Source organism: Sus scrofa, chromosome 10 (assembly GCF_054392235.1).
Source record: "Sus scrofa isolate SSC_HxYL_T2T_F1_AM1 chromosome 10, Sscrofa_HxYL_maternal_Yorkshire_Landrace_v2.0, whole genome shotgun sequence".
In the NCBI taxonomy this organism is placed as follows: Eukaryota; Metazoa; Chordata; class Mammalia; order Artiodactyla; family Suidae; genus Sus; species Sus scrofa.
In genome coordinates this window covers 27,314,909-27,339,464 of record NC_139392.1, presented here as the reverse complement: position 1 = coordinate 27,339,464, position 24,556 = coordinate 27,314,909, and the positions used below count along the sequence as shown (strand labels likewise).

Sequence of the window (24,556 nt, the reverse complement as noted above, 5' to 3'; positions counted from 1 at the left end):
AACTGCTACATACAAAGCAGCCCTGCAGAAGCGGGACGGTCTGAGGAGGCACGGCTGTGGGGCTTCTGCCTGACATTTCTGTCCCGTGGCAGCTAGTGTGGGGGGGGAGGACTAGGTACCAGAAGAGGCAGAGGAGCAATTAAGGGTGATGTGGGCGGGGGCACGCTCCTAAGGACACCAGGGGCTAAGTCCTACAGCAGTTCCCACAACAGTCTTTTCTTCCTATCCTGAAAAAGGTCTGGTAAAGAAAACCTCTTTGCTGGAGTTTCCGTCGTGGCTCAGTGGTTAACGAATCCGACTAGGAACCATGAGGTTGCGGGTTCGATCCCCGCCCTTGCTCAGTGGGTTAGGAATCTGGTGTTGCCGTGAGCTATGGTGTGGGTTGCAGATGCGGCTTGGATCCCCGCGTTGCTGTGGCTGTGGTGTAGGCTGGTGGCTACACCTCCTATTCGACCCCTAGCCTGGGAACCTCCATGTGCCACGGGAGCAGCCCCAGAAATGGCAAAAAAAACCAAAAAACAAAAAACCTCTTTGTTGACTTTCCTGATTGCAAAAGCAATACGTGCTTGCTGAGAAATTTAAGTCCTGGCACCCTATGTCTAATGAAAAGTGAGTGGGGGTCACCCCCCGAGACCTGCCCCAGAACCACCACCACTCACAGGTTGGCTCATGTCGTGGCAAAGCCAGTGTTTCTGTAATAAAATCGGAGCAGCCTGATGCTGCCTCATGCCTCGCCCTGCTCTCCCCTCCCCTCCCCTCTCACTACGCCGCAGGCAGGGCAGGGTGCTGTGGGAGCAACGGCAGCCTCGCTGCATGGCCGCACGAGAACAGCATCCTGGAGACTTGCACCCACACCAGGATTTTTTAACTCCTTACAAATAATGCTACAGTGGGAAGACTCGTCTCCAAATCTTAGTGTTTTTGTTCAGCTTTTTTCCCGGGATAAAATCTGAGCAGTGGAACGGCTTGGTCAAGGGGCAAATACATTTTAGATATTGGTCTATGTGTTGCCACACTGCCCTTTAGAGAGGGTCCTTATCCATCCGACAGGAGAAATATCTTCCTATTGTCAGTTTGAACATTTTAAAATCGTCCTGGTCTCTGGTTATTTATCTTAGCTTCTGAATCACCTGTTGTAGCCTTTGTTAATCTTCTGCCTGTTACACTGCAGACCATCCTATATACAGTAAGGCTTTCAAAACTATCTAATGTAGGTTGCAAAAAATTTTTTCCCATTTTTTTGTCTCTGTGTCTGGTACCTTTTACTAGCAGAAATTTTTAAATTTTGTGTAATTAAAATGGACAAATTTTGGAGTTCCCTGGTGGCTCAGTGGGTTAAGGACCTGGCATTGTCAATGCCTGTAGCTCAGGTTAAGCTGTGGCTTGGGTTCAATCCCTGGCCCCAGAACTTCTGCATGCCACAGGTGCGGCCAAAAAAGGGACAACTTTTACCTTGTGGTATACTATATAAAGATTATAATTATTCTCTTCCACTTTATTTACTTACTTTTTTTAGGGCCACACACGTGGCATATGGAAGTTCCCAGGCTAGGGGTTGAATTGGAGTTGTAGTTGCTGGACTACACCACAGCCATAGCAATGCCGGATCTGAGCCGTGTCTGCAACCCACATCATAGCGCACAGCAACACTGGATCCTTGACCCACTGAGCAAGGCCAGGGATAGAACCCCTGTCCTCATGGATCTTAGTTGGGTTCATTTCCACTGTGCCACAAAGAGCACTCCAATATTCTCTTCCACTTTTGGAGTAAAATTTTTTTCTTTTAAAAACTGTAATCCCTCTGAAATTTGGTGGGTTTTTTGTTTGTTTTTTTCTAGTATGGCTTGAGAGAGGGATCTAGATTTCCAAGTCAGGTCACTGTCCCACTGGTCACTTACTGAGTAACCTTCTCTGCACTGAGTTGGAAAGTCGCATGGACTTCTGGGAGCCACCTAGTGTGTTCCATCAACCTTCAGTATCTCACTGTCTTAATCACTACAGTTTTATAGCATGTGTTGAAGTCTTTAGGGGAATTTCTTTTCATAAATGGCCATTATAAGGTAACAAAACTCACAAAAAATTAACTATAGGAAAACACCACTCTCCACCAATTTTGTAGAACAAATTTTCAGCTGGGTTAGATGGAGATTATATTTATCCTCAGCTGGTACCTGGTGAGAGGGTAAGCAAAAGCAAGTTTGTAAATTTTAAAATATGTCTCTCAGCTCAATCACTGGACAAGTTGTGAGACTCAACCTTCTAACATTCTTCATCAGAGGAGCAGCGGAAGTCAGGGGCTCTGCTTTTGGCTGCACTGTCTCTGTTATTTTGGTCTCATCCTTTGACACCGTGTGCGGATTACCGAGGATCATTCCTCCAACACTGAGAGGATGCTTTACCTTTTCAGCGGCTGCTAAGTGGGTCTTCAGCCCAGGCCCAGGGACTGTGTCAGGCCCACTGCTGAACCACGGGGTCTGCTCGGCGGTGAAGGCCCTGAACCAGGAGCAGGCTACCCGCCTCATCCCTCTGCTCCCCTGACAGCACCTGCTACATCCTACTGAGATGGTCTGTCTGTCCAGGTGCTCACTGGGGCAAGGACAGCATCTCATTTCTGCCTCCCTGGCACCTGGCACAGAGCCTGGGACAGGTGCTCCAAGGAAACCAACGTAGAGGGAAGGGCTCAGAGTGACCCGAGTGGGAGCCTCCCTGTAGGCAGGAGACAAGGAAGGCGGGAATCGCTGCGCTGGCTGTGGAACGAAACAGATGGGGGGTGTGGAAATGCGACAAACTACAGGAAGCTGCGTGCAACCAGACATGCACCGACTCACAAGTGCGAAGCATGCACATAAAACAGGGAAGTTCTTACCTAGAAAGTCTGTCATGCTAGAGAGGGGAGGAGACAAACAAAAAATCAGCATTAGCAAGGGATGGATGGGTATCAATTCCATTTCAACGCACTTTTAAAATCAGATGTCTCAGCTGGTGTCCGTGACCCACTAGCCGCAAGGGAATTAAACTGGAATTCAGCAACATGTAAAAGGACTGCCTCCCAAACTGTTCTGTGAAGCTGCCTCTCTGCTACTCTCCTTCAGCTCACAGACCCCCAACCACCGCAGTGGCTGAGGACAGGCCCGGCTTCCCTGGGGCGGGTTGCTAGAGACGCTGAAGAGGGCAGACCAGGGGCTCATCCTGGTCTCAGGATGGTGGTAACAACACGCCAAGGATAAGAACGTGCCGAGACCGCAGGGGAGAGGAGGCTTACAGATCTGTGGACTCCGTTACCTACGGCCACTGCAGACAGCAGCCACTGAGAATGTCTCACGTCGATTTTTAATCACAGATGACCTCTACCCTCTTATCTCCACTTTTGAAAAAAGGGAACTCGGGCAAATTAAAACTCAGTTGATTTGAATATATCAAGTTTTGTCTCTAAGAGGTGTTAAAAAATAGCAAAATCCCCTGGAGCTCCTGCCGTGGCCTAATGGGATCGGCAGTGTCTTGGGTGTGCTGGGACGCGGGTTTGATCCTGGCCCCGCACAGTGGGTTAGGGATCTGGCGCTGCTGCATCTGTGGCTTACTTAATTCGCAGCTGCAGCTCAGATATGATCCTTGGCCCGGGAGCTCCATGTGCCACAGGGCGGCCAATAAATAAACAAGTAAATAAACCAACCAACAAAATCCTCAAGGATCGACAAAAGAAAGAGGACGAGAAACCAGGGCCCGAGAGCCCACAGCCGGGCAGTGAACCCCTGCACTTCTGGGCATGACTGGTGACCCTGCTTTGTTGACCCTTGGGCAGCGTGACACCACACCAATGCCATCCCAGGAAAGGGTGACAGCACCGAGGCTGGAGGGACAGAACAGGCAACCTTGCTGAAGGTGGCTCTTCCCCATGGAACTTTCCCCTTCAGTCCGGGGCTTACTCATCAATGCCCTTGCACACTTTCCAGACGCCCTCAGCCTCAACTCAACCTGGGAGATTCTTTTTCAACAGGCCCGGTACTGCAAAGGTCCCCTGTGCTTGTCTTCATTCATTGGCTTTTGAATGAAGACAAGCCCGGTCGCAGACGGAGGCATCCTAAGAAAAGCACGTGCTGTGTCTTTAACATTCTCACACATCCCTGCGGAGCCCCCTATGACGCGTACGAAATCTGGAGTTCAGGAACTCCTGTCTCATGCTGATTGATGAACACTCCACACTGTCAATCACTTTATCAACCTTAACTAAGGGTTCTTGCCTTTGACTGGAAGGCTTCCGTCAAAAGAAAATCCATTTTAATCATGTCTCCAGAATTCCTGGATAAAATCGCTCCAGGTGCACTGGGGGTGCTGAGGCTGCACCTGGTGGCCACGCCTGCTTGCCAGTTCTGGGGTCAGAGCCTGAAGGCGCCCGCCTGGGGTGAGTGAGTGAGTGAGTGAGTGAGTGAGTGAGTGAGTGAGTGTGTGTGTGTGTGTGTGTGTGTGTGTGTGTGTAGGGGTGGCTAAGGCTCACAGCCCAGGAAGACTGTACACTGAGACTCGCCCGAGACCCAAGCATACCTGAGGCTGAACTGTGTACCAGCAAATGCAAGGGGCTCTGATTTCAGGGCCCATGGGGTGCCAGGGCCCACAGGGAGGCACCAGGAGGGAGCAGCAGAGAAGCTGCATGACAGAGAGGGAGACCTTGAGGACGCGATAGTGTGTGGATAGGGAGGGAGGGCGCAGAGGAGCAGTGGGACCCCTGGGGCCTGACTTCCTAAGACGCAGAGAAACACACATGTTTAAGAACAGGCTGCTAGGGGAGGGGTCCCTGTGGTCCGTCCACCACCTCACTCCCTGTTCACAAGCGGGGGCCGTGGGCCAGAACACAGGTGCTCAGCAAGCTTCTGACGACCCTGGGCACCAAGATCTTGGACCAGGCACCCTGGCTCTTACATGGGACAGTGACCAGGAAGTGCACCCTGCAGGCTGGTTCCCCCCCGACCCTACCCCGCCACCACTGCTGTGGCTGGGGGAGGAGAGCAAGTGCACCTGGACCTGAGATGGACACTGAGCTCACAGGCACCCAAATGCCCCCCAAAAGCCCGTCTACACTCGTGCCATCACCCTGTGGGAGGGCCGTGCAGGACAGCCTTGCAAAGATGGCACCAGCACCCCTGCCAGGCCACTACTTGCAAGCAGAGGGGCTGCCTCGTGCCTCCTCCGTGCGCCCCTGCTGAAGCACAAGCCCATCTTGGGGGGCTGTGCACACACTGAAGTCTGAGTAAGCGACCCACAAGCCGTGTCCACCTCCCGACATGGTTCTTCCTCAAACGTGGGATCTCACTGGAAGGTGCTCTGACCTCCCCTTGGTAAGTGCCTGATTTGCTGGGTAGCATTTCAGCTACGTCTCCAGCCGTAAATGCTGCTGTCTAGACTCTGGCACCTGCCTCTATAAGAACTAGCTTTCCTTTCTTTCCTTTTTTTTTTTTTTAAGTTTTATTGAAGTACACTTGATTTACAGGGTTGTGATAATTTCTGCTGTGCCACCAAGAAGAAGCTGCTTTTCTCTTCACTAAGAGGGAAATGGCCTCGTCTCAACCTTTAGCCACCATGTGCCCATCAGAGCACGTCACCATTGCCACTGATTTCCTCCCGTGAGAATGACACACCCCCGACCTTTTCACTTGGGATGGTCTGAAGCGTCACACCTGAGAGAGGCCTCGGACAGACACACGGCAGCCTCGAACGCTGTGTGTGACGCTGGCCTCTACCTCCGAAACCCAGGCAAAATGAGAACAGGCATGAGCCACGAAGGAGAGGTGAGCGGGGCCATCAGAAAAGCCCCTGCTTCCTGGAAGGAAGGGCAGGGTCCCAGCTGTCCAACAGCCCCTTGAATCCCGAAGCCAGCCCGCGGGGAGGCAGGCCGAGGGCGCTCACATGCGCTGACTGCCGCCCGAGAGGCCAAGGACACGCACATCGCTGCTCACCGGGAGCAAAGCCAGTGGCGTGGTCTGTTGCTTGTCACATTCTTTAGGCCGTCAGGATCTGTGGCATCGAAGTCTTTGGGGTGAACTTTATCAGAGGCGGTGGCGAGTGGCCGGTAGACAAGGCAGGAGAGTGTCACCTGATCAAGGTGTCAGAGGAAACAGGACTCCCTCCGGGGCAGTCCTCGCTCTTGCGACACTGACTCCCAGAGCTCCCTGGAACCCGCAGGCTCTGCAGCACTGCCTTGGGGGGCCAGCCCGGCTGCGGCCTGGGAAGGGCGCCCCGACCTTTCAGAGCAGAGTGCAGACCTCACCAGACAAGCCTGGGCTGCAGCAGAGGTCACCATACACCAACGGCATCATCTCACAGAAGGAAGACACCCGGGGTTTCTAAAGGAGACGGGGTTCTCGTTTTAATAGAAATTAGCCTGAGAAGAAAGTTCTCGGCGGCTGGAAGGCAGCTGATTAGTACACAGGACTCGGTTCCCCGGCCTCTGATGTCACGTGTCCAGAAATGACTGTTTTGCTTGGCTGCCTGGTATCCTAGATATCCCAGTGTTTGGTAAGCTTTAGGGAGAAGAGTTTGGGTTTCTTGGGAAAAAGGAGCAGAGCTGCTGAACCGGGGAAGACTTGACTCGGCTCCCAGGCAGCATAGCTCCTGCCATCCTGACACTCATCCAGAACAGCCGCCGCCCCGCAGGGGAGCCGAGCGGGAGTCAGGCAGAGGGTGGCTCGCCAAGGTGTCTCGGGCCAGGGAGCCAGTGAGTGACGTCGTGGGAGGTGGGGAACGAAGGCTGCGTTCTCCTGAGAAGAGTCTAAGAGTCAGCCGAGTGGGGAGCAGGCGAGGAGGCCAAGCAGTCGGCCTCCTGGAGGCCTGGGCACTGCTCATCCACGTTTTGGGGGGGCCCACCTCTCCCTGTGAGCTCCCTCCCTGGAAAACTGCAGTTACTCTTGCAGCCAGGTCTGAATAGCTTATTTGCACCGAGGACACCACTTAAGTCAGAGCAGGCCCATCTTCCATCCAGGCTGCAGGTCAGGCACAGGCTCCAGTCAGCACATCTTGGGAGGTGTGTCCACTAAAGCCCGTGGGTCCCACCATCTCCCGCAGACAAAAGGTGTGATGGCCATAACAACGGGGCTCTGGTGCGTCTCAACCAAATGGAAATTGTTCCAGAAAGGAATTACTTGCACAGGTTTTCTGGCCCAATTGGGGGCCACAGACGGTGTGGACAGGGCCTGCAGCAGCCTGCACAGACCAAAAGCATCTCAGAAACCGCCATGAACTCAGAAAATAGAAAAGAAGAAGAAAGATGAGCCAGAAAGACTGTAGTTTAAAAAATGGTCCCAAACCAAGAGGCAAGCAAGCTCCTTCCTTTTATACCTCCTGAAATTCTCCCATGATCATCTCGTTGGCTGGGGCCTGTTTCTAATAAAAGAACAGAGCGAAGATCACCATTAATTCACAGGGTGACCCTACAAAGGGACAGCACCCAGGCTGCTTTTGATTTGACAAATGTGTAGGGCCCTCAAAACACCAGAGGTCGGCTTAGAAAAATCCTACAAAAGCTTTTAACTTGAAGTTATCGGGAGTTCAGGAAGGCAGATAATTAAAACCAAACTCTGTTGACCAAGTTTAAAATAAAGCTGTGGCTCGAGAAAGCTGGGCCCAAGGGAGAGGAGCAAAGGACGTCACGCATCTACGCCAGGACCGAAACGAGCATAACTCTTGTTTCCTGGGAGTCAGGGCCTGACCCGCAGCGATGGGAAATGTCTCCGGTTTCTCACTTCCCCAAAGAAGGCCGGATCAGAAGGAACATCTGGCACCTCGTTCTGGCGCCCGGCTGAGAGGGGGAACCCAAGCTGCTCTGGGAAGGCCCCTCACGCTCGGGGTGCAGGCACGGCTTGGCGAGGACCCACAGCAAAGTGGCCGTGCCAGGAGCTCACTGAAAAGTGATTTCTAACCTTTGAGTTTAAGAATGGTTTCCTACGTTCGCCTCAGAGACACAGGCTGTCTGGTCTTCTGCCACCTCAACAGCCGGGGTAGCGGGCTGGAGTGTGGGGAAGAACCTAGCTGAGTCTCTACTGTTCCAGTCGCACGCTTGGGGATCCTGGACAATCCAGAAACACACGGATGGCGGGGGATAAACCCTCCAAGATGCACACAAAGGTGTCACAGTAGGGGACAGAGATGCTGGGGCCCGTGTTAGGTGCCCCCCGCATCTGAACAATGAAGATCCCTGAGTACGCTCTTTACTGGACTAGTTCCCCTGAGCCGCTGGCACTGCCACTGGCAGTCTCAGTTTGCAGGTCAGGAGCCCAGGCCGGCTCTGCCTCAACCCTGCTCAGGCTCTCGTGAGCGGCTCATCTGCAGCTTGGGGAAGACCCTGCTCTCACGCTCATTCAGGCTGAGGCCATGGCTGGGAGGCTCTCCCATCCCGTCATCGGCCAGGAAAGCTCTCTGCATTCAGGGCTGGCTGATTGGGTCAGCGGTGCCCAGAGCACCCCCTCATCACGTGTATGGGGCCAGACCAGGCCATCTAAGTGAACATTTTAGGAAGTTCATTTCAAATGCCAGGAGGAGAGCCACCTTCCACCACACAGCCTGCTGCCCTAACATGTCTGGGATGCCGTGGGTGCTTTGCTGTGCAGGCCTGAACCTTTCCTTGTGGATGCTTCTGGCTCCTGAAGAATTCTACACCTTCTGGAACTCACACAACATACCTACGGTACAAGGAAATATGTGAATATACTCGAGTGTCCCTGCAACAGCCAAGGTGAGCCTTTCTGTGTTTAACGATCAGCCTTGAAGCCTCAAGATCCAGAAACAACCTGCAGGCTCTGGCGTGGTCTCCTGGCCACCTTCCCACCAGGTGGCTGTGGCCAAGACCAGAGAGCTGCTCTAACACACGTGGCTCCAGCACGGGGGCCACATGGCCCACGCCGGACACTCGGCTTTGCTTTCCCACAGCTCTGAGTCCGGGTCTGCACAGCCCCGGGCAGCTCACATAGACTCAGAACACAGGCCGGTGTGCCTGGGGCCCCAAGCACGGCCAGGATCTGCCCAGAAGCCCGGGGTCCACAGGGCCAATGCTCTGGCTGTCCTCACACCTCTCCAGGCCCAGAGCCGGGGAAGAGGGGGATCTTCTACGGGGGACCATCGTCACTCAGCAGCCTGTTTGGGTAGCAGTTACTCTAACTCAGACCAGGTCATGAACCAGCCCCAGCAGAGGGGTCAGGGAGGCTCTCCAGCCCTCATGTCTCAGGACGGGGCCTCCGTAACACAAAGTGAAACCATCTGCCTCTAGGTAAGTTCCACACAAGGCTAGGGACCGCCTCTGTCTTCTCCTTTTCTCTGTTCCCACAGAAGATATTAACTCACACGTTAGCTTCATCCACACGCCAGCACGCTACAAGCAGCGGGTACCCCAAAAGCCCTCCAGAAGTAGGATCTGCAGCGCCCGCCTCCCAGGGCCACTCAAGAGTCAGGAGCAGAGGTCAGACTGGGTCAGGCAGAGCCCTCCTGGTGCGCGAGGAGTGCCCAGGGGAGAGTGGACACCGCAGGACCTCAGAAAGCTTTCTTCGGAAAGGAAGGATGAGCACAGCTGTGAAGGCGAGAGTGACCACGCGGATGCAGCCAGACCCCAGGCTTCCCGGTACAGCCGCGGAAATGGCCATCGGGAGAGAGCAAGGCTTCTTGGAAGGGCAGCCCTTCCCAGAGCATCAGCCAGGGTCTGAGCTGGGGGGTCGTGAGGAGGGAGCCTGTCCTGCGTGACCGGTGGGCAACCTGGATGAGCTGGGACCCCGTCAGGTCTGCTGGCAGCTCTGAAAGTTCAGGGACTGGAGCCACTTTGATTCTTCCACGAAATCTGACCTCTCAGACCCTCAGAAGGACCGAGGCTGCAGACGCACAAGGTGCTCGGGATTCAGGGGCTTTCACCTTTTGCTCCCAGAGAAAAACAGGGATTTGAAAAGTGCAGACCTTTGGGAAAGGGGCACACTTGCAGGTTGTTTGATCTTTGGCAGGATAAAGACCTCTCAGAAATTCAGGCTCTTCTATTTCAGGACTTTTAACAATACGACAGGTCCTGAGCTGAAGGGCATGTTGTATCACCTGCTTAAAAGTTATAACTGACAGCATAAAAAGAGAGGAGAAATAACCTCACTTAAAAGGATCTACTTCTGAAGTTCCCATGTGGCTCAGTGGTTAGCGAATCTGACTAGGAACCATGAGGTTGTGGGTTTGATCCCTGGCCTTGCTCAGTGGGTTAAAAGATCTGGCATTGCAGTGAGCTGTAGTGTAGGTTGCAGACGCAGCTCGGATCCTGTGTTGCTGTGGCTCTGGCGCAGGCCAGCAGCTACGGCTCCGATTCAACCCCTAGCCTGGGAACCTCCGTATGCTGCGGGAGCTGCCCAAGAAATGGCAAAAAGATAAAAAAAAAAAAAAAATAATAAAAAAAGATCTACTTCTGAGCACTTACAAATGGCTTTTGAGGACTATTTATTTTAAATACACTCACTAAAACTTTAGATTTTAGATTACAACCTCCAAGGGCACAGCACATCTTTTCTGCCTAGTGACAGTTTTAACATAGATACTTAAAAATAACAAAACCATACCTATTTTAAAATGATGCAAAATTCTGACTTGATCTAAATTGGTTTGTCTCTTCCTAAATTATTCTGTGAAATTTATTTTTCTTTCTTTTTCTTTTGGGCCTTGCCTGCGGCATGGGGAAGTTCCCAGGCCAGGGGACGAGCCCAGGCCACAGCAAAGACAATGATGGATGCTTAACTCGCTGCACCACAGGAGAACTCCAAGTTTCTCCTTCTTTAAAATAGGCCTTACCATCACCGTCTCTCTTTTCAAAGCAGAGTCGACAGTCAGGGGTATTGGCAGTAGCTAGGGTGTTACCTAACGGGGACACCACAGCCTCCCCGGACCAGCCTCCCACTGCTGGCTCCAGCACCACGTTTAGGTGACCCCAGGTAACCACCAGCTCCCCCCTGCCTTGGTGTGCCCATCAGTAAATGAGGGGGACCGTACCCTGTGTGTAAGGTGTCGATGTGTGGGCACCTGGCACAGGGAATGAATGCTCTGGGTCCCTCTGGCTTCTGTCGCCCAGGCCCTCTCGTCCTCTTTGGTCCCCCACCTGCTGGTGCTTTGCTGGCTTGCACTCCAGGAAAGGGTTCTGACTCCGTGTAGATTCTGATAAGGCAGGTTAACTCCTACTTCCCCCTTCTAACCTGCAGACGTTTAAGGTCATTGCCTTACTGTCTGAGCAGCTGTGCCCTCTCCCAGATAACCAACACGTGAGGCTGATCCTGGACGTCCACGCAAGCTCTGAGCTCTGCCACCAAGATGCAGAAGCAGGGCAAGGCAAGGTGCAGACACTGTCTCAACCTCCATGTGGCTAGCTTGCTGCACTGTGTGGCCAGAGAAGGTAACTGGGCTCTGGGCTGCGATGGGAACTCTCCGGGGTGTGGATAGCCGCCACGGCCTGCATGACACAAGGGCAAGACCAGAAACAAACGGGACAAATGGCAGAGGAAAGCCAGCTCGAGCCTTGTCCCTCAATTTTCCGATGCTAAGCACCTGCTCACCCACGTATTAGGAGGCTGAGAAAAGAAGTGAGAAGCAACACTGAAGAACCTGGGAGCTTGTTCGGATGTGAGACACAAGGGTCGCAGGGGTCACGGCTGGTTACGTACTGAAAGTGAAGTTAGAACCCTAAACTCTTAGCCCAGCGGACTCTTTGGGACGGAAGCTTATCACTGTGATGTAAGGCTGACCAAGTACCTGCAGACAGTTAAGAGATGTAAGACCCCTGTCTTCCCGCACGAGGCCCCAGCGGTGACTGGAGGGGGAGAGCCCTCCGATCTGCTTGCTGTCACCCCCCGAACTTCAGTCTGCGTGCGTCCCTTGCGCTATACCGAGGCCTTGGGTTTAATCATGAACATCCGTGCTCACAGCCCACAACCTTCTCCTGAGCTTCCGCCCAACTACCTCCAGGAGAGCAGCATCCGAACGGTCCACAGCGCCTCCGACTCAGCCCGTCTCTGGGTGAGCCCCTCTGCTCCCTTCCGCCAGTTAAGCTTCGGCCTGACAGTCCCACCGAGTGGCCTAAACCGAAGACCTGAAGCCACCCCGACCCCTCCTTCCCCGGCTCATCCCACCTCATCCTGTCAGTTCTCTAAGCAGCCAGACGCTCCTCTGGAGGATTGCCAGAGATTCATCTCTGCTCAGGCCCCACGGCTTCCGCAGGCCCCTCAGCCCCGGCGAGACTCCTCTAACAAGCCGTCCTGACCACGGGACCCGCCTCCGAGCTCTCGACTCTTCACCCACAGGATAACCCCCCCAGGCCCTGGCCCCTGGATGGCTCCAGGGCAACTTCCTGCTACACTGACTGTACCTTAGCTCCTAGCCACACACACCTGCTCTCCACACAATGCCACTCTCCCCACCGTGGCAATGTCTGCTTCTATCCTTTGTCCAGCGGGCTCAGGCACTTTCCGCTTCGTGGAGCCCCTGAAACAGAGCGTCTGAGCTGATATACCTTATTGGCACGTTCACGTCCCTCTGTGGTAATGCTCGAGTTCCTCTCTCATCTCCCAAGGTGGCTCCTGGTGCCCTGAGGGCAGGCTCTGAATTCCAAGCCCACTACAGCCCCTTCCCCAGCAGATGCTCAAGGAGGACTGCAAGCAGGGTAGGTGGCCATGGTGTCCACTCATTACAGAAGCAGCCTCTCTGGCACAAACCATCTCTGGTCTGGCTTAACCAGCCCCTCCATCTCAGATTCAGGTAATGGTTCCAAAAGCAGGAAAAATGCTTTTACGCCTATAGGTTCTGCTCCTCTTGCTCAGGAAGGTCCCTTGGACTCCAGAGTACTGCTTACTGGAGTTTCCGTGGCTCAGTGGTTAATGAACCCGATTAACGTCCATGAGGTTGCAGGTTCCATCCCTGGCCTCGCTCAGGGGGTTAAGGATCCGGCGTTGCCGTAAGCTGTGGTGTAGGTCACAGACGTGGCTCAGATCCCATGTTGCCGTGGCTGTGACATGGGCCAGCAGCAACAGGTCTGATTCGACCTCTAGCCTGGGAACCTCCATATGCTGTGGCTGTGACCCTAAAAAGCCAAAAGCCAAAACAAAAAACAAAAAACCCCAAAACAAACAAAGAGTTACTGCTTACTGACTTTTTTTGAGTGGAAGTGAAAAAACCAAACCCCATAAACTAGCGGTTTTAATTAGAGAGAAGAATCATGGTTAACAGACTGCACCCGTAATCAGCATTACTCCCCCAGACAAATGTTTCTGGTCCCATAACAACAGGTTATAAAGTGGAGTCAAGAATGGATTCCAGACTGGAAGCGCCCAGCTGCAGGATGAGATGAACAAAGGATGAGGTCATACCCTAGAGAGCTGCTCGGGGCCCGGGCGAGCGCGAAGGACGCACCCGGAGGGAGGCCGATGCCGAGGTCTGGAAGGGAAGGGGCCGAGGACGAGCTCTCCGCAGCAAGCCCGTCCCCGGGTGCCGAGCAGGTGCACCCCATTGGTGTGCAGCGCTCATTCAAAACAGAACAAGGCGGTAAACTTTCCCTTTTATTTACATTAATGGCTGGGATGAAAAATCTGTGTGTTTTCTGTCAGGAGGTAGGTCCTGAAGGAATAACAATCCGGGTTAAACGGGAACAGTGCTGCTGATCTTGGCTTACAGATGCAGGTCAAATCCTGGTATCATAAATACCAACCAACTCAAAGAAAATCTGCCTCGTTAAAAGATTCCCAGGGTTCAGCTGATGACCTACGTCAGGACTACTCAGTGTGATAAATATCAATGCAACACTACAAGCTAGACACTCTCAAGTGTTGTGTTATCTCTGGATATGCTCTATACTGAAGAATGTTCTGTTAAATTAGCAAATGAGAATTTGAGAATATCGAACAATGATTACCTGGCTTTTGCTTTCAAGATGATTTTAAAATGCTGAATCAGAGTTCTCACTGTGGCTCAGTGGGAACGAACCTCACTCGTATCCATGAGGTTGTGGGTTCAATCCCAGGTCTTGCTCAGTGGGTTAAGGATCCGGCGTTGCCGTGGCTGTGGTGTAGGCTGGCAGCTGCAGCTCCAGTTCGACCCCTAGCCTGGGGACTTCCATATGCCGCAGGTGCGACCCTAAAAAGACAATAAATAAACAAATAAATAAATAAAAATGCTAAACCATCTAAACTGACTGGTTTCTAAGTTAATAGAATTTATAAATTTGAGATCCCAATAACATTCACAATGGTTAAAAAAAAGACCTGGACGTGTATAATATATTTGCAGTCCAGAATTATTACTATTTTTTATGTTGGAAAATCAGATCCAAAGGAAGCTTTTACACTAATTGTGTGAACTTGGCACCCAGGCAGTTGGTCACGTGAGAAGAGGCTGAGCCCTGGAATTATCAAAAATAAACATCAGGTGTGGTTCCCATTAGATGCAGGCGTGACTTGGGAAGTTCTGCTTTCCTAAAAAATCAGAGATTAGCAGATCTGTCATTTAGGGAGCCCTCAATTTTCAGAGACAAAGTGACAAACTAGTGTGAACCCCGAGTGAAAGTCCAAAGAACTCCTAGTGGGTGGATTTTAAAACCATGTTTAACAGCATAATTTTGTGTTCAGAGGATGAATAATACTTATTATTTCAAAACTATGAAGTAGGAGTTCCCTGGTGGCTCAGTGGGTTAAGGAGCCCATGTTGTCACTGCTGTGGCTCAGGTCCGATACCTGGCCTGGGAACTTTTGGCACAGCCAAAAAAAAAAAAAAAATAAAATAAAATATGAACTAGAGGAAGTAAACATAAACCTTGGGTGGTGAGGACACGTATTGCCTTTCACACGTTAAGTGGTTATTTCACTGGGAAGATGTTAGTTGCACAATCTCTAGGCAAACTTCGGTTCCTACATTATTTAAAAAGGGTCATTGTTTTACTGAGTACAGAAACACTGAATTACATAACATTCAAAGTTTCAGATGCTGCTGGGAGTTTAATAGTGTGATAAGATACTTCCAGTTTTCTAATTGCTGAACAATCATCCTAGTGTCTGTTTTCTCCAGTCAGAATAAGCCCTGTGCAAGCTGCAGTTTGCAGGCGGCCTCCTGAGCACCTGGCCAGGAGCAAGGTCTCCTAAATACTCTCCCATGTGAGCCGCCACCACTGGAAACTCCCTGTGAGGGGTTTTCCTTATGTGGAAGTGCTGACTAGCAGGCCTGTTGACAACACTAAGCACAAGTCACAAACCATGCACCCGTTCAGCAGGAATGGCTCCGCAGGAGGGCCTCTAGCACCTCTGTCCCGGCCCGGGGGCAGCAGCTCCACACGCTAGGGCTGCACCCAGTGTCAGGTGTCTGTCGATGCTGGGTCAGGACCCCCGCAGACGCCCAAGCTCTCGACTGCCATCTCTGACCCCGACACAGCCCTCACCTTCTGCATGAGACATGTGCTGCAGGCTGTGGACGAAGGGCCAGATCAGACCCTGCTCTCCCTGCCGAGATGCAGGGGGGACCACCACTCTGCATCCCTCAGTGAACCGACCTGTGACGTGGGGACAGGGGACCCGCCTTTCAGGTGGTGGTGGGGGACACACAGGGTGGTGAAAGTGTACATTTGATGCTCATTCCCTGATTGTCTTCCGGCTGTCAGATCTCCGCCCCCAGCCCCAGCCTGCAGTGACACCGCAGTCTCTGTCCTTAAGCGGCGCCAGGAGTCAGGTAAGTAAATGCACCGCCACCCTGCAGACACGAGAAGAAACTTGGCGACAGTGGAATTGAGGGAATTCATCTGGGCGTCAACAGCCCCCAGCTCATCATGCATGTCTATCACCCTCTGTGACGCTGTAGCACAAGTGGAGTCCGAGAACCTGGAAGGGGTGCCAGGTGGGAGGTCCCCCAGGGCCATGGAAGCTGGGAGGCGTCTCATTTATGCCACATCTTGTTTCCAATTACCCAAATTCCCAAGCTCTCACACACTGAGCCCTCTGTCTAACACTGGGTGGGCAGGCGGCCGTGAGGCTGAGACAGAAGAAAACAGTAGCCCCTCCAAGGGGAAGGGGCTGTCCGGCGACGCATGTCGGCTGACGGGATGCTACCCTGCATCAGGGTGGAGTGATGCTGAGGGCTCTTTATAGCAAAGGCACTCCGGTCTGGTGGGAGGCACGGGGACTGGGAAACCTCCAGCCTGGGGACCTTGCCCAGCAGCCGCCAGCAGCCACAGGAAGCCCCCACACTCACGACAGTGACATGGGGGCCCCTTGTCTTCCCTCAGGGGGCACTGGTGAGTGAGCTCCCTTTGTGACAAGATCTTCCATATTCCAGCAACAACGCATCTCTGGCCAAGGTCCCAGACCCACAGGCCACATGCCAAATTCTCCTCCCTGGGGTTTACACCGTGAGAAAGTCATTGCCGGGGATGTAGAACGGCTCAGAAGGAATACAGCGGGTCTCCCCAAATGAGGACCATGACCACCCTCCTCCCCTCTGCAGGTGCTCTGCTGCCACCTTGCCCCCAACCTAATGTGGCCGGCCGCTTGCCCTGCTGGCCTCCCATGGAGGCCACGCTAAGTCCACATGCCGACCACGTCCACAGAAACAAGCACGAGAGATGATGGAGAGACGTCTCGGCTGAGTCGGCCTGGATGTTACCCCCCCCGCCCCGCCCCCGGCTGGGTCAGACTGGATGTTACAAACAACCCTCCCCACCCCCACTGGGTCTGCTGGGACATTACAACCCCCCCCCCAACTGCTGTGTTAGCCTGGATGTTACAAACAGCCCCCCCTCCCCCGCTGGGTCTGCCTAGACATCATAAACACCCGGGCTGGGTCTGCCTGGATGTTACAAACACCCGCTGGCTGTCGGCAGCTAGGAGAAACCTGGTTGGCTTTTTAAGCGCAAAGTTCCTGGCGGTCGCTCAGGAAGAGGACCCTTGTGTCTGGAACTCCTGCCCACTTCGTTCTGTGTAACTCACTCAGAGACACACAAAATCTGAGAAGGCACCCGCTCGCGTACGCGCCTGCAAAAAAGTATTCCCAGAACTCACACATGACCCAAGTTCACACACACATGATCCAAGTTCACGCACAACTTCACAGCCACTTGGGAGGCTCTTGTCTTGAAAGCTCGTGCTGACCCAGAGAACACAGGAAAGGGGGACACTAAACACAGCCAGGGAAGTTCAGGAAAGTGGGGGGACACAGTGCTGGAACCCCACAGTCCCACCAGTGACAGAAATCGTAGGCTGACATCTCAGTCGGCTCAGGCGCTGACTGCACCCAGAACTGTGAACCCAAACCCCTACAGAGAGGCCCCCCCGCAGGCTGTGTCCAGTCCACTGCCCCGGTCCCATCCACACCCGCCTCAGACCCTGGCTGGAGGTCTGCTTACTCGGAGCGTCTTGGCAGTCGGGGAGGGGGAGGCTGGGGGCGAGTCCGACTGGGCTCTGCGGTTCCGAGGGAAGTCCTTGCTCCGGGTGTACAGGGAGGACATGGCTCCTGGGCGCAGACGGAGGCTTGGCTGCGGGACCCTCACGGGAGCTGGGAGGCGGCCTGGCAGGTCACCCCCAGAGTCACACCTTTGAGCTGAACTAGATAAAGGATAAAAGCCACCCCGCCAATGACGGCCAGTGGTCACACAGGGCCCGGGTGTGTCCCATCAGGGCTCCCACGCAGCTTGGCCACGGTGCAGAGGCTGCAGGATGCTTCTTGGGGGCCTGCCCCCTTCCCGGGACAGGGGCCTCGGGTCCTGGCTGCCAGCGAGCCTGCCGCAGCCTGGCTCTCCAGGCGGAGGGAAGAGACAAGTCCTCTGAAAACCACGCTCCCCCTCAGCCAGACTCCAGGCCGGGCTGGGGTCTGGAACGGCCCGCTGAACGCAGGTGGAACTAGAAAGAGCAGGGCGCTGTCACCAGGGAGCCAGGCCCTCAGGAGGAGCGGCCTGAGCAGTCGCCTCCCGGCCGGCAGCGCACATATACAGCGGGCGGGCGGGCCCCTCGGACATTCCACATCCTGTTCGCTCAGCCAGGAATGCTGGCCCGGGGCCAAGGGCAGAGCCGGGCTTTCCACTCGGAGTGGAGTGCGGCTGCCACTTGCAGGAGGAGAGGAAAGCCTGTGGCTTCTGGGGACACAGGCGGCTCCCTGGGGGCTCGGGGCCAAGCCCCCTCCCTCCCAGTGGGCGGTGCCCCAAGGCCACTGCTCAGTGTGGGAGCGGGGACTTTCCAATGCTGATCCCTGGGGACAGCCCAGACACACACCCACACCCCGCCCCCAGTCACAGCACCTTCGACCTTTTCTATCGAGTTTTGAAAACACATCACCCCTGCCATCTGCGGGGAAGCCGCAAGCGGGAAGCCCGGGCACCGTGGGGGAAGCTCTCCTATAGGAGAGGCCCCGACAGAGACGGAGCCCCATTGAGCGGGAGGACCGAGGGGGTGGGGCTGCGCGGCCACCGTCCACAGGCACTAACTACACGGAGGCGGGCGGGCCGCCCAGGGAGAGTTGGGGTTAAGAGGAAAGGAGCCGAGGGAGCTGGGGGCTGGCCCTGGAATGCCTGTCTCTGCGAGTCCTCTGTGCTGTCATCGCGGCCTCATCCAACGTTTCTGGGCCAAATGCTTCCCCAGCCAGTGGGTTCATCCGAGAGACAGCCTCCCCCCCCACCTCCCCCAACCCCCCGCTCCTGGAACCTGTTCTGCCTCCTTCTCCAGTGATGCAAGATGCATACTTTCTCCCTCTGATCGTCCCAGCCGGACACTCTTCTCCTCTCAGTGGCTATCTTCTTTATTCTCATGACCCATTCGTGAAACTAAATCAAGCGCAATGGTCAGCCAGCTAGGGGTGTCTGAAGAACGCAGGTCGCAAAGTTTATAAAGGGGTGTCTCATTCCTTCTCGGAACGGCTGGGGGGCCTCTACCACAAACCACAGTGACCCTGTGTCTAAAAGACCAGTTATCCTGGGGATTCGGGTGGAGGAACCTCTCTTGTTAAATCCTACATAGTTAATCCCCTCTGGTAAGAAGGAGTGTTTCCCTGTTAGACCTCTTCACTTAGAGAGGAAACACTGATGCACACCTGAATGGTGATGCTCCTACAGAAGCAAGACTGGCCAGGGAACCAGGCTGAGAACCCTTCCCACCACCCAGAAGGCAGGTCACCAGGTGACACAGGACGGCAAGAACTGCTCTGACCAGCCCAGCTTCCCAGCCCGTGAGGTGGGGCGTGTGCAGTGGGCTCGCTCTCGGGGGCAACGAGGGGGGCCTATCTCTTCCTCTTCACGCTTGGCAGGGTTTTCACACACACCATCCCACCTGGTCCTCTTGTCTGTGCTCGTTATCATATATGGACGGGAACGTGTCCTCAAAGCCGACGCGACCTGACACGGGACACACAGCCCATGAGAAGGGGCGAAGCACAAAGGCCTGAGGAATAAGCTTTGATGGAAGGTGACTGCTATCAAGGGTCTGAAAAGACCAAACAGTTCAACTCCTTCAAGAAGATTCTGGGTATTTGAGAACCCACAGGAACACAGCAGAAAAACCAGGACAGAGATAAGTTCTCCGGGAAGTCAAACCGAAGCTCTTTCTTTTGCATGCCTGTCCTTTGAGATTTAACCTTTGGTTTGCTTGTTCTTTGAGATTTACCCTTTCTCCAACCTCGCCAGCAACACTCAAAGGCCATCAGGTCCCCCACAAACCTGGCCGCAGCTCCACATCCCGGCCGCAGCCTCGCGTCTTTTGGGTACCTCGAATCCAGAGGCTGGTGTGCACCGCACCCCCAGAACCCGTCCCATGTCGGGGGTGAGAGGAACTCCACCCAGAGGGTTCTTCGCCCTGGCCTACCACAGCGCACAGCGGGCCCGGCACCACTACAACCGGGAGGCTGCGGGACCAGTCAGCGTGGAGGAGCTGGGGTAAGAGTCGCTCTCTTCTTTTCTCCTCAGTTGAAAGTCCTGCCTAGTCTTTCTCAAATTAAGGTGAATAACCAGAGAGCCTGGGAAAGGGCTCTCCAGAAGCAGACTTTGCAGGCCAATGAACCTGTGGGGTGAGCTACCCAAACAGCCAGCTGTCTGGAAATAGTTCGTCTCAGACAGGTGGGAGAGAAGGTTGGGTTCACATTTTTATTTCATTTTTTTTTCAGGGCCGCACCCGTGGCATATGGAGGTTCCCAGGCTAGGGGTCGCATCAGAGCTGCAGCTGCCGGCCTACACCACAGCCACACCAGATTTGAGCCACGTCTGCGACCGACACCACAGCTCATGGCAATGCCGGATCCAACCCACTGAGAAGGGCCAAGGATCGAACCTGTGTCCTCATGGATGCTAGTCAGATTCATTACCGCTGAGCCACAAAGGGAACTCTCGGTTGGGTTCACAGTCTATTGCTTGTAGGTAATAAGCTTTTGGAGTTCTTTGTTATGACTGAACAAAGACTCAGGGAGTCAGCTCAAACAGTCAGACTCAGGACCCCGGGAGTGTGGCCCTTGAGACGGCGCCCACAACCTGCAGGGTGCAGACCCTGGTCTCCAGCTCTGCTGGCCTCACCCAGAAGCTGTGCTCTGGTGAAGTCTTCTTAGAAAAAGAACCTGAGGAGCCAGCTGAGGAATTTCAAGCTTTCCTCTCGCATTTTAAGTTGAGAAGCATAAAGCCTACCGTTGAGGTGTGATGACGTTGGATAAACCGCCTGCCAGTGAGGGCTCCCAGAACAAGCAACACATCCCACCTGGCACCTGTGCTCAGGGAGCTGTGGGCTTCCAGGTCAGGGAGCCTGGGTTGAAATCCAAACTCCTGCTCAACTATCAGACACGATCAAGTTCTTAAACCTCACTGAATCTTACCTGGCTCACTTTGAAATGGTAAAATGATGCCTCGCTCGCTAAGCGACCATGTATTTTTTTTTTCTTCCCTTCTTTGGCTGCCCCCACAGCGTATGGAAGTTCCTGGACCAGGGATGGAAACCAAGTTGCATCCGAGCCCTTTGCCATAGCTGCGGCAACACTGGATCTGGAACCCAGCGCACCAGGCCAGGGATCGAACCGGCAACGCCGCGGAGACAAGCCGGATCATTAACCCACAGCAGCACAGGGGAAACTCTGGCATCATGTGCTTTAGGCCCAGTACACATGCAGGGCCGGGCATGTGGCCATGTCAGCACGGGGGAGTTATTACCAAAGTCCTGACCAAACTCACACGCGAGGATGGAAATGAGAAGTGGGTGGAGAAGCGCAGACCGCGGTTAGCACGCCTCCGAGTGAAGACAGTGTCCTTTCCAGATGCTCCGTGCTGCCCCCAAATCCTCGATCCCGGAAGGCCATGTGCTGGTGGGAGCCTGCTGCACCCCTCGCCCCCAGACCACTGTTTCTAATGCCGCTCACGCTCCATGAGCAGGAACGGGCTCCCTCGGGACAGAGCGGGGCAGGGGAGCAGGTAAGCCTGGCCTGCCGTGTCCAGAGTGAGCAAGCGCTGGGACCGGGATGGGCGTGAGAAAAGGACACAGAACCCACTTACGAAGCCACACCTGGGCCAGCCCGAGCCCCTGCACAGGTGACAGTGACAGGTTATAGCCAGCTGAAGGAGACGGGAGTGCCTAAGCACACATGAATATAAACAAACAGGGACAGAAAGTGCTTTCCCAAAGAAGACAGCCCGCTGATGAGTGAACCCAGACAAAAACCACGCTGGCAAATGTCACCGTAAAACCTGTCCAAGGAAGGAGCACTGATGGAGCCAAAACCAGCGGGCGACCCGGATGAGAAGCTGGATTTTATGTGGTCTCAAAGTATCACCTCCTGGAATACTAATCACAAAGGAAGAAGATGGAACTTTCCTGTGGAGAAACCCAGCAGCCACCGTCTTAATCGAGCGACCCAGGCTCGTCACTTGCAGGGGTGGACGGGCCGTCAGGGCAGAGGGGAGCCAGGGCTGCTTCCGAGGCGCTGTGTGGGAGACGCAGATGGATCTGCCTGAGGGACATGACCAGCACCAGGGACCCTGACAGACCCCCCACCTTTGAAACTGTAAGGTAGAGACACCTAAGGGAGCACGAGGAACAGGTAACACACGACCCTGGACTGGATCCCTCTGCTGAGGGCGTTGACTGGCCTCCGAGCGAAGGGTACACAGGTCCTGGGCCCATCCTTGAGCTACTGCTGTGACCTTGAAGTTGTTCCTGTTCTCTCCTCATACTAGGGTGTGAAGGGGGCGGAAATGAGGTAACTTTTCAGCACTTAGGGAAGACGGCTCAGGGCCAGGATGGGGGCCAAGGGCATGGCGGGGACCCAGAGGGACTCACACCTGGGCCAGCGCTGGGGCAGCAGAGCAGCGGGCATCCTGCGCAGGAAGGGCTTTCGTGGAACCTCTGCTGCAGTGACACGACAGGTCCCTGCGGTCCAGGTCACAGTCAACAGCTGGAGAGCTGAAGCCAGGGCGAGGCCTTTCCCAGGGAGGGGGCAGAGCGGCTCCTGCCCACCCTGAGTTACGGGGGCAGGAAGGAGGTGCCTGAACTAGGTCCCACCCAGCGCCACGCTGCCTCTTCAGGAGGCTCCAAGAACACCAGGCAGCCACTGCTCCTCCCATGTGTCCCAGAGCGTCTGCTCCACCGTGCGCACAGCCCACCTTCAGTGACCCTGGCACACACTCCCAGGTGGGGCAATGACACCCTCGTCTGCTCCTCTGAGACGAATCCTTCCTGAGAGAAGAGCTGGGGGGTCACTCCACACGCAAGGCCATGTGGAGCAGAGAGGCCACGCATTCTTCCCGTTTAGAAAGGGCTCTGGATATGTTCTTTACAGAAAAGCCAGGAAAGCTAAAAGCCAGGCCAGCCGAGCACCCACCAGGAGGCCGTGTGGACTCGGGGGTGGCTGGGGAGAGGCTATGCCAAGGTCAGGGCAGGGACGGAGAAGGCCTAGGGCCGCCTGGCCTGGAGCCAGGGGCTCAAAGTCCACTGCGCCCCCTCTGGCTCTCACACAATCGATCACAGGCTGGTGTCACCAAAGGTTAAAGCTCAGAAACGCACGTCAGGTTAGGGATTATCCGGGCCCTTTAAGAAAATCTTTCTGCAAGCCCATCTGAGAGGTTTAGGGTTGCAATTAAATTTAAATTTAGCAACAGCTAGAAAAAAGGCAAACAAGCGGATGCTCCCTCCTTCTCGCGTGAGGAGCTCAGGGCCACTTCCCCACGCACATGGTCAAAAGCAGCAGTGATGCTGGAAGGGGCAGGGCAGAATGGACGCCCGCACAGGGACATCTGTGCTGCCAGGAGTGCTGGGTCAGCCGCCTTGGCTGCTCGTGGGCCTGTGGAAAAGTGGGGACACCAGGTGCTCCTGCCCTGCCCTCAGCATCCTCGTGCTGTCCCTGAACAAGGTGGAGGCAGGACAATTTTGTGTGGATTCTGGTTCCCTTCTTTTATGCCCTGCAATGGTTTGTAAGGGAACAGGGATTCTCTTTTGCGTGTTCCTCTAAGGTTTGAAAAAATTTCTCCTCAAATTGGCGTAGGCCTGGTACCTCTAGCCCAAGGTTGGAGTGGAGGTGGTTAAAGTATGATTAAATTTTCTCTAGCAGCTACTGGACTTTTCTGTGGTCCTCTATCTTTGTAATTCTGATATTTTATATTTTGCCAGAAAGGTATCTGCTTGGACTAAGTTTTGTTACCGACATAATGCTGCTCAAAAGAATGTCTTATAATGGTTAATATCTGTTTTATTCCTAATTTTATCCCCTATTCCCTTCCTAATCCTGTTCATTTCCCCCTTGATCAGCTTGTCAAAGGTTTTATTGTATTTTGTAAGTTTTTCAAAGAGTCAGCTTTGGGTTTTACCAATCATCTTTACTGCTATTTTGTTTTCAGTTCATTAATTTCTGCTCTTATCTTTATTTCATCCTTTCTACTTTATTTGGGCTTACTCTCCAGCCTCTTGAGCTTGAAGGCTTGGCTCATTTGTTTTCATTCTTGCTTTTTATCCATAACTCTGCATTTAAGGGTACAGCTCTCACTCCTACAAGGTCTAATGTGAAGCAAGTTCACGGTGATTCCATCTTAAGTAGTTTCTAACTCTCAGTATAACCATCTCCTTAACTTGTGTAGTTTTTAAGTTTCCAAAATACTCTTTTTTAAGTACTTTCTCATTCTCGGCACAATCATTCCCTTATCCTAAGTAGCTTTCAGTTTCCAAATAACTCTTTTCTTGCCCCACTATCTTTCCATTCCTTACAAACACTCACAAGCCCTGTACGATCTTCTGGCCTCTCCGAGGAGTGACCTTGAACCACCCCACTCTCTCAGGCCCTCCACCTCCTTGATGCCCTCCTTAAGGAGCAGGAGTTCAAAGGTCAGTGATTATCCTGACTCCTCCCCTTCCCCTGTCACAGCACTCAGCAAAGCTAGACCTCATTTTCTGCCCACCCTGCCACTGTAACTATGCCATGGAAGAGGCTGGGGGGAAAAAGAGACAGCCGCACTCATCAATCTCAGCCAGCTGCCCGACTGCCTTTCTCAGATTCTTCCTGGCTGCGGCTCTGCTTTCTCTGGCTCCGCAGACCTGCATTTACCAGCCCTGCCCCCGCCCTGGACCTGGACCTGCTGAACAGGCTATCA

At 54.0% G+C, this 24,556-nt stretch overlaps 1 protein-coding gene across 8 annotated transcripts in view; it reads right to left on the bottom strand.

The window, feature by feature from the left end:
• Nucleotides 1-24,556, bottom strand: part of PPP1R12B (protein phosphatase 1 regulatory subunit 12B) — a 172,550-nt gene that overhangs the window by 16,535 nt on the left and 131,459 nt on the right. For 4 of the 8 annotated variants that reach the window (NM_001444348.1, XM_021064547.2, XR_014817115.1 and 1 more), the window contains 1 exon segment: nt 2,867-2,883. The exons of the other annotated variants lie outside the window; for them this stretch is intronic. In NM_001444348.1, coding sequence (NP_001431277.1) covers nt 2,867-2,883 — 17 coding nt within the window. 8 annotated transcript variants of the gene reach the window in all.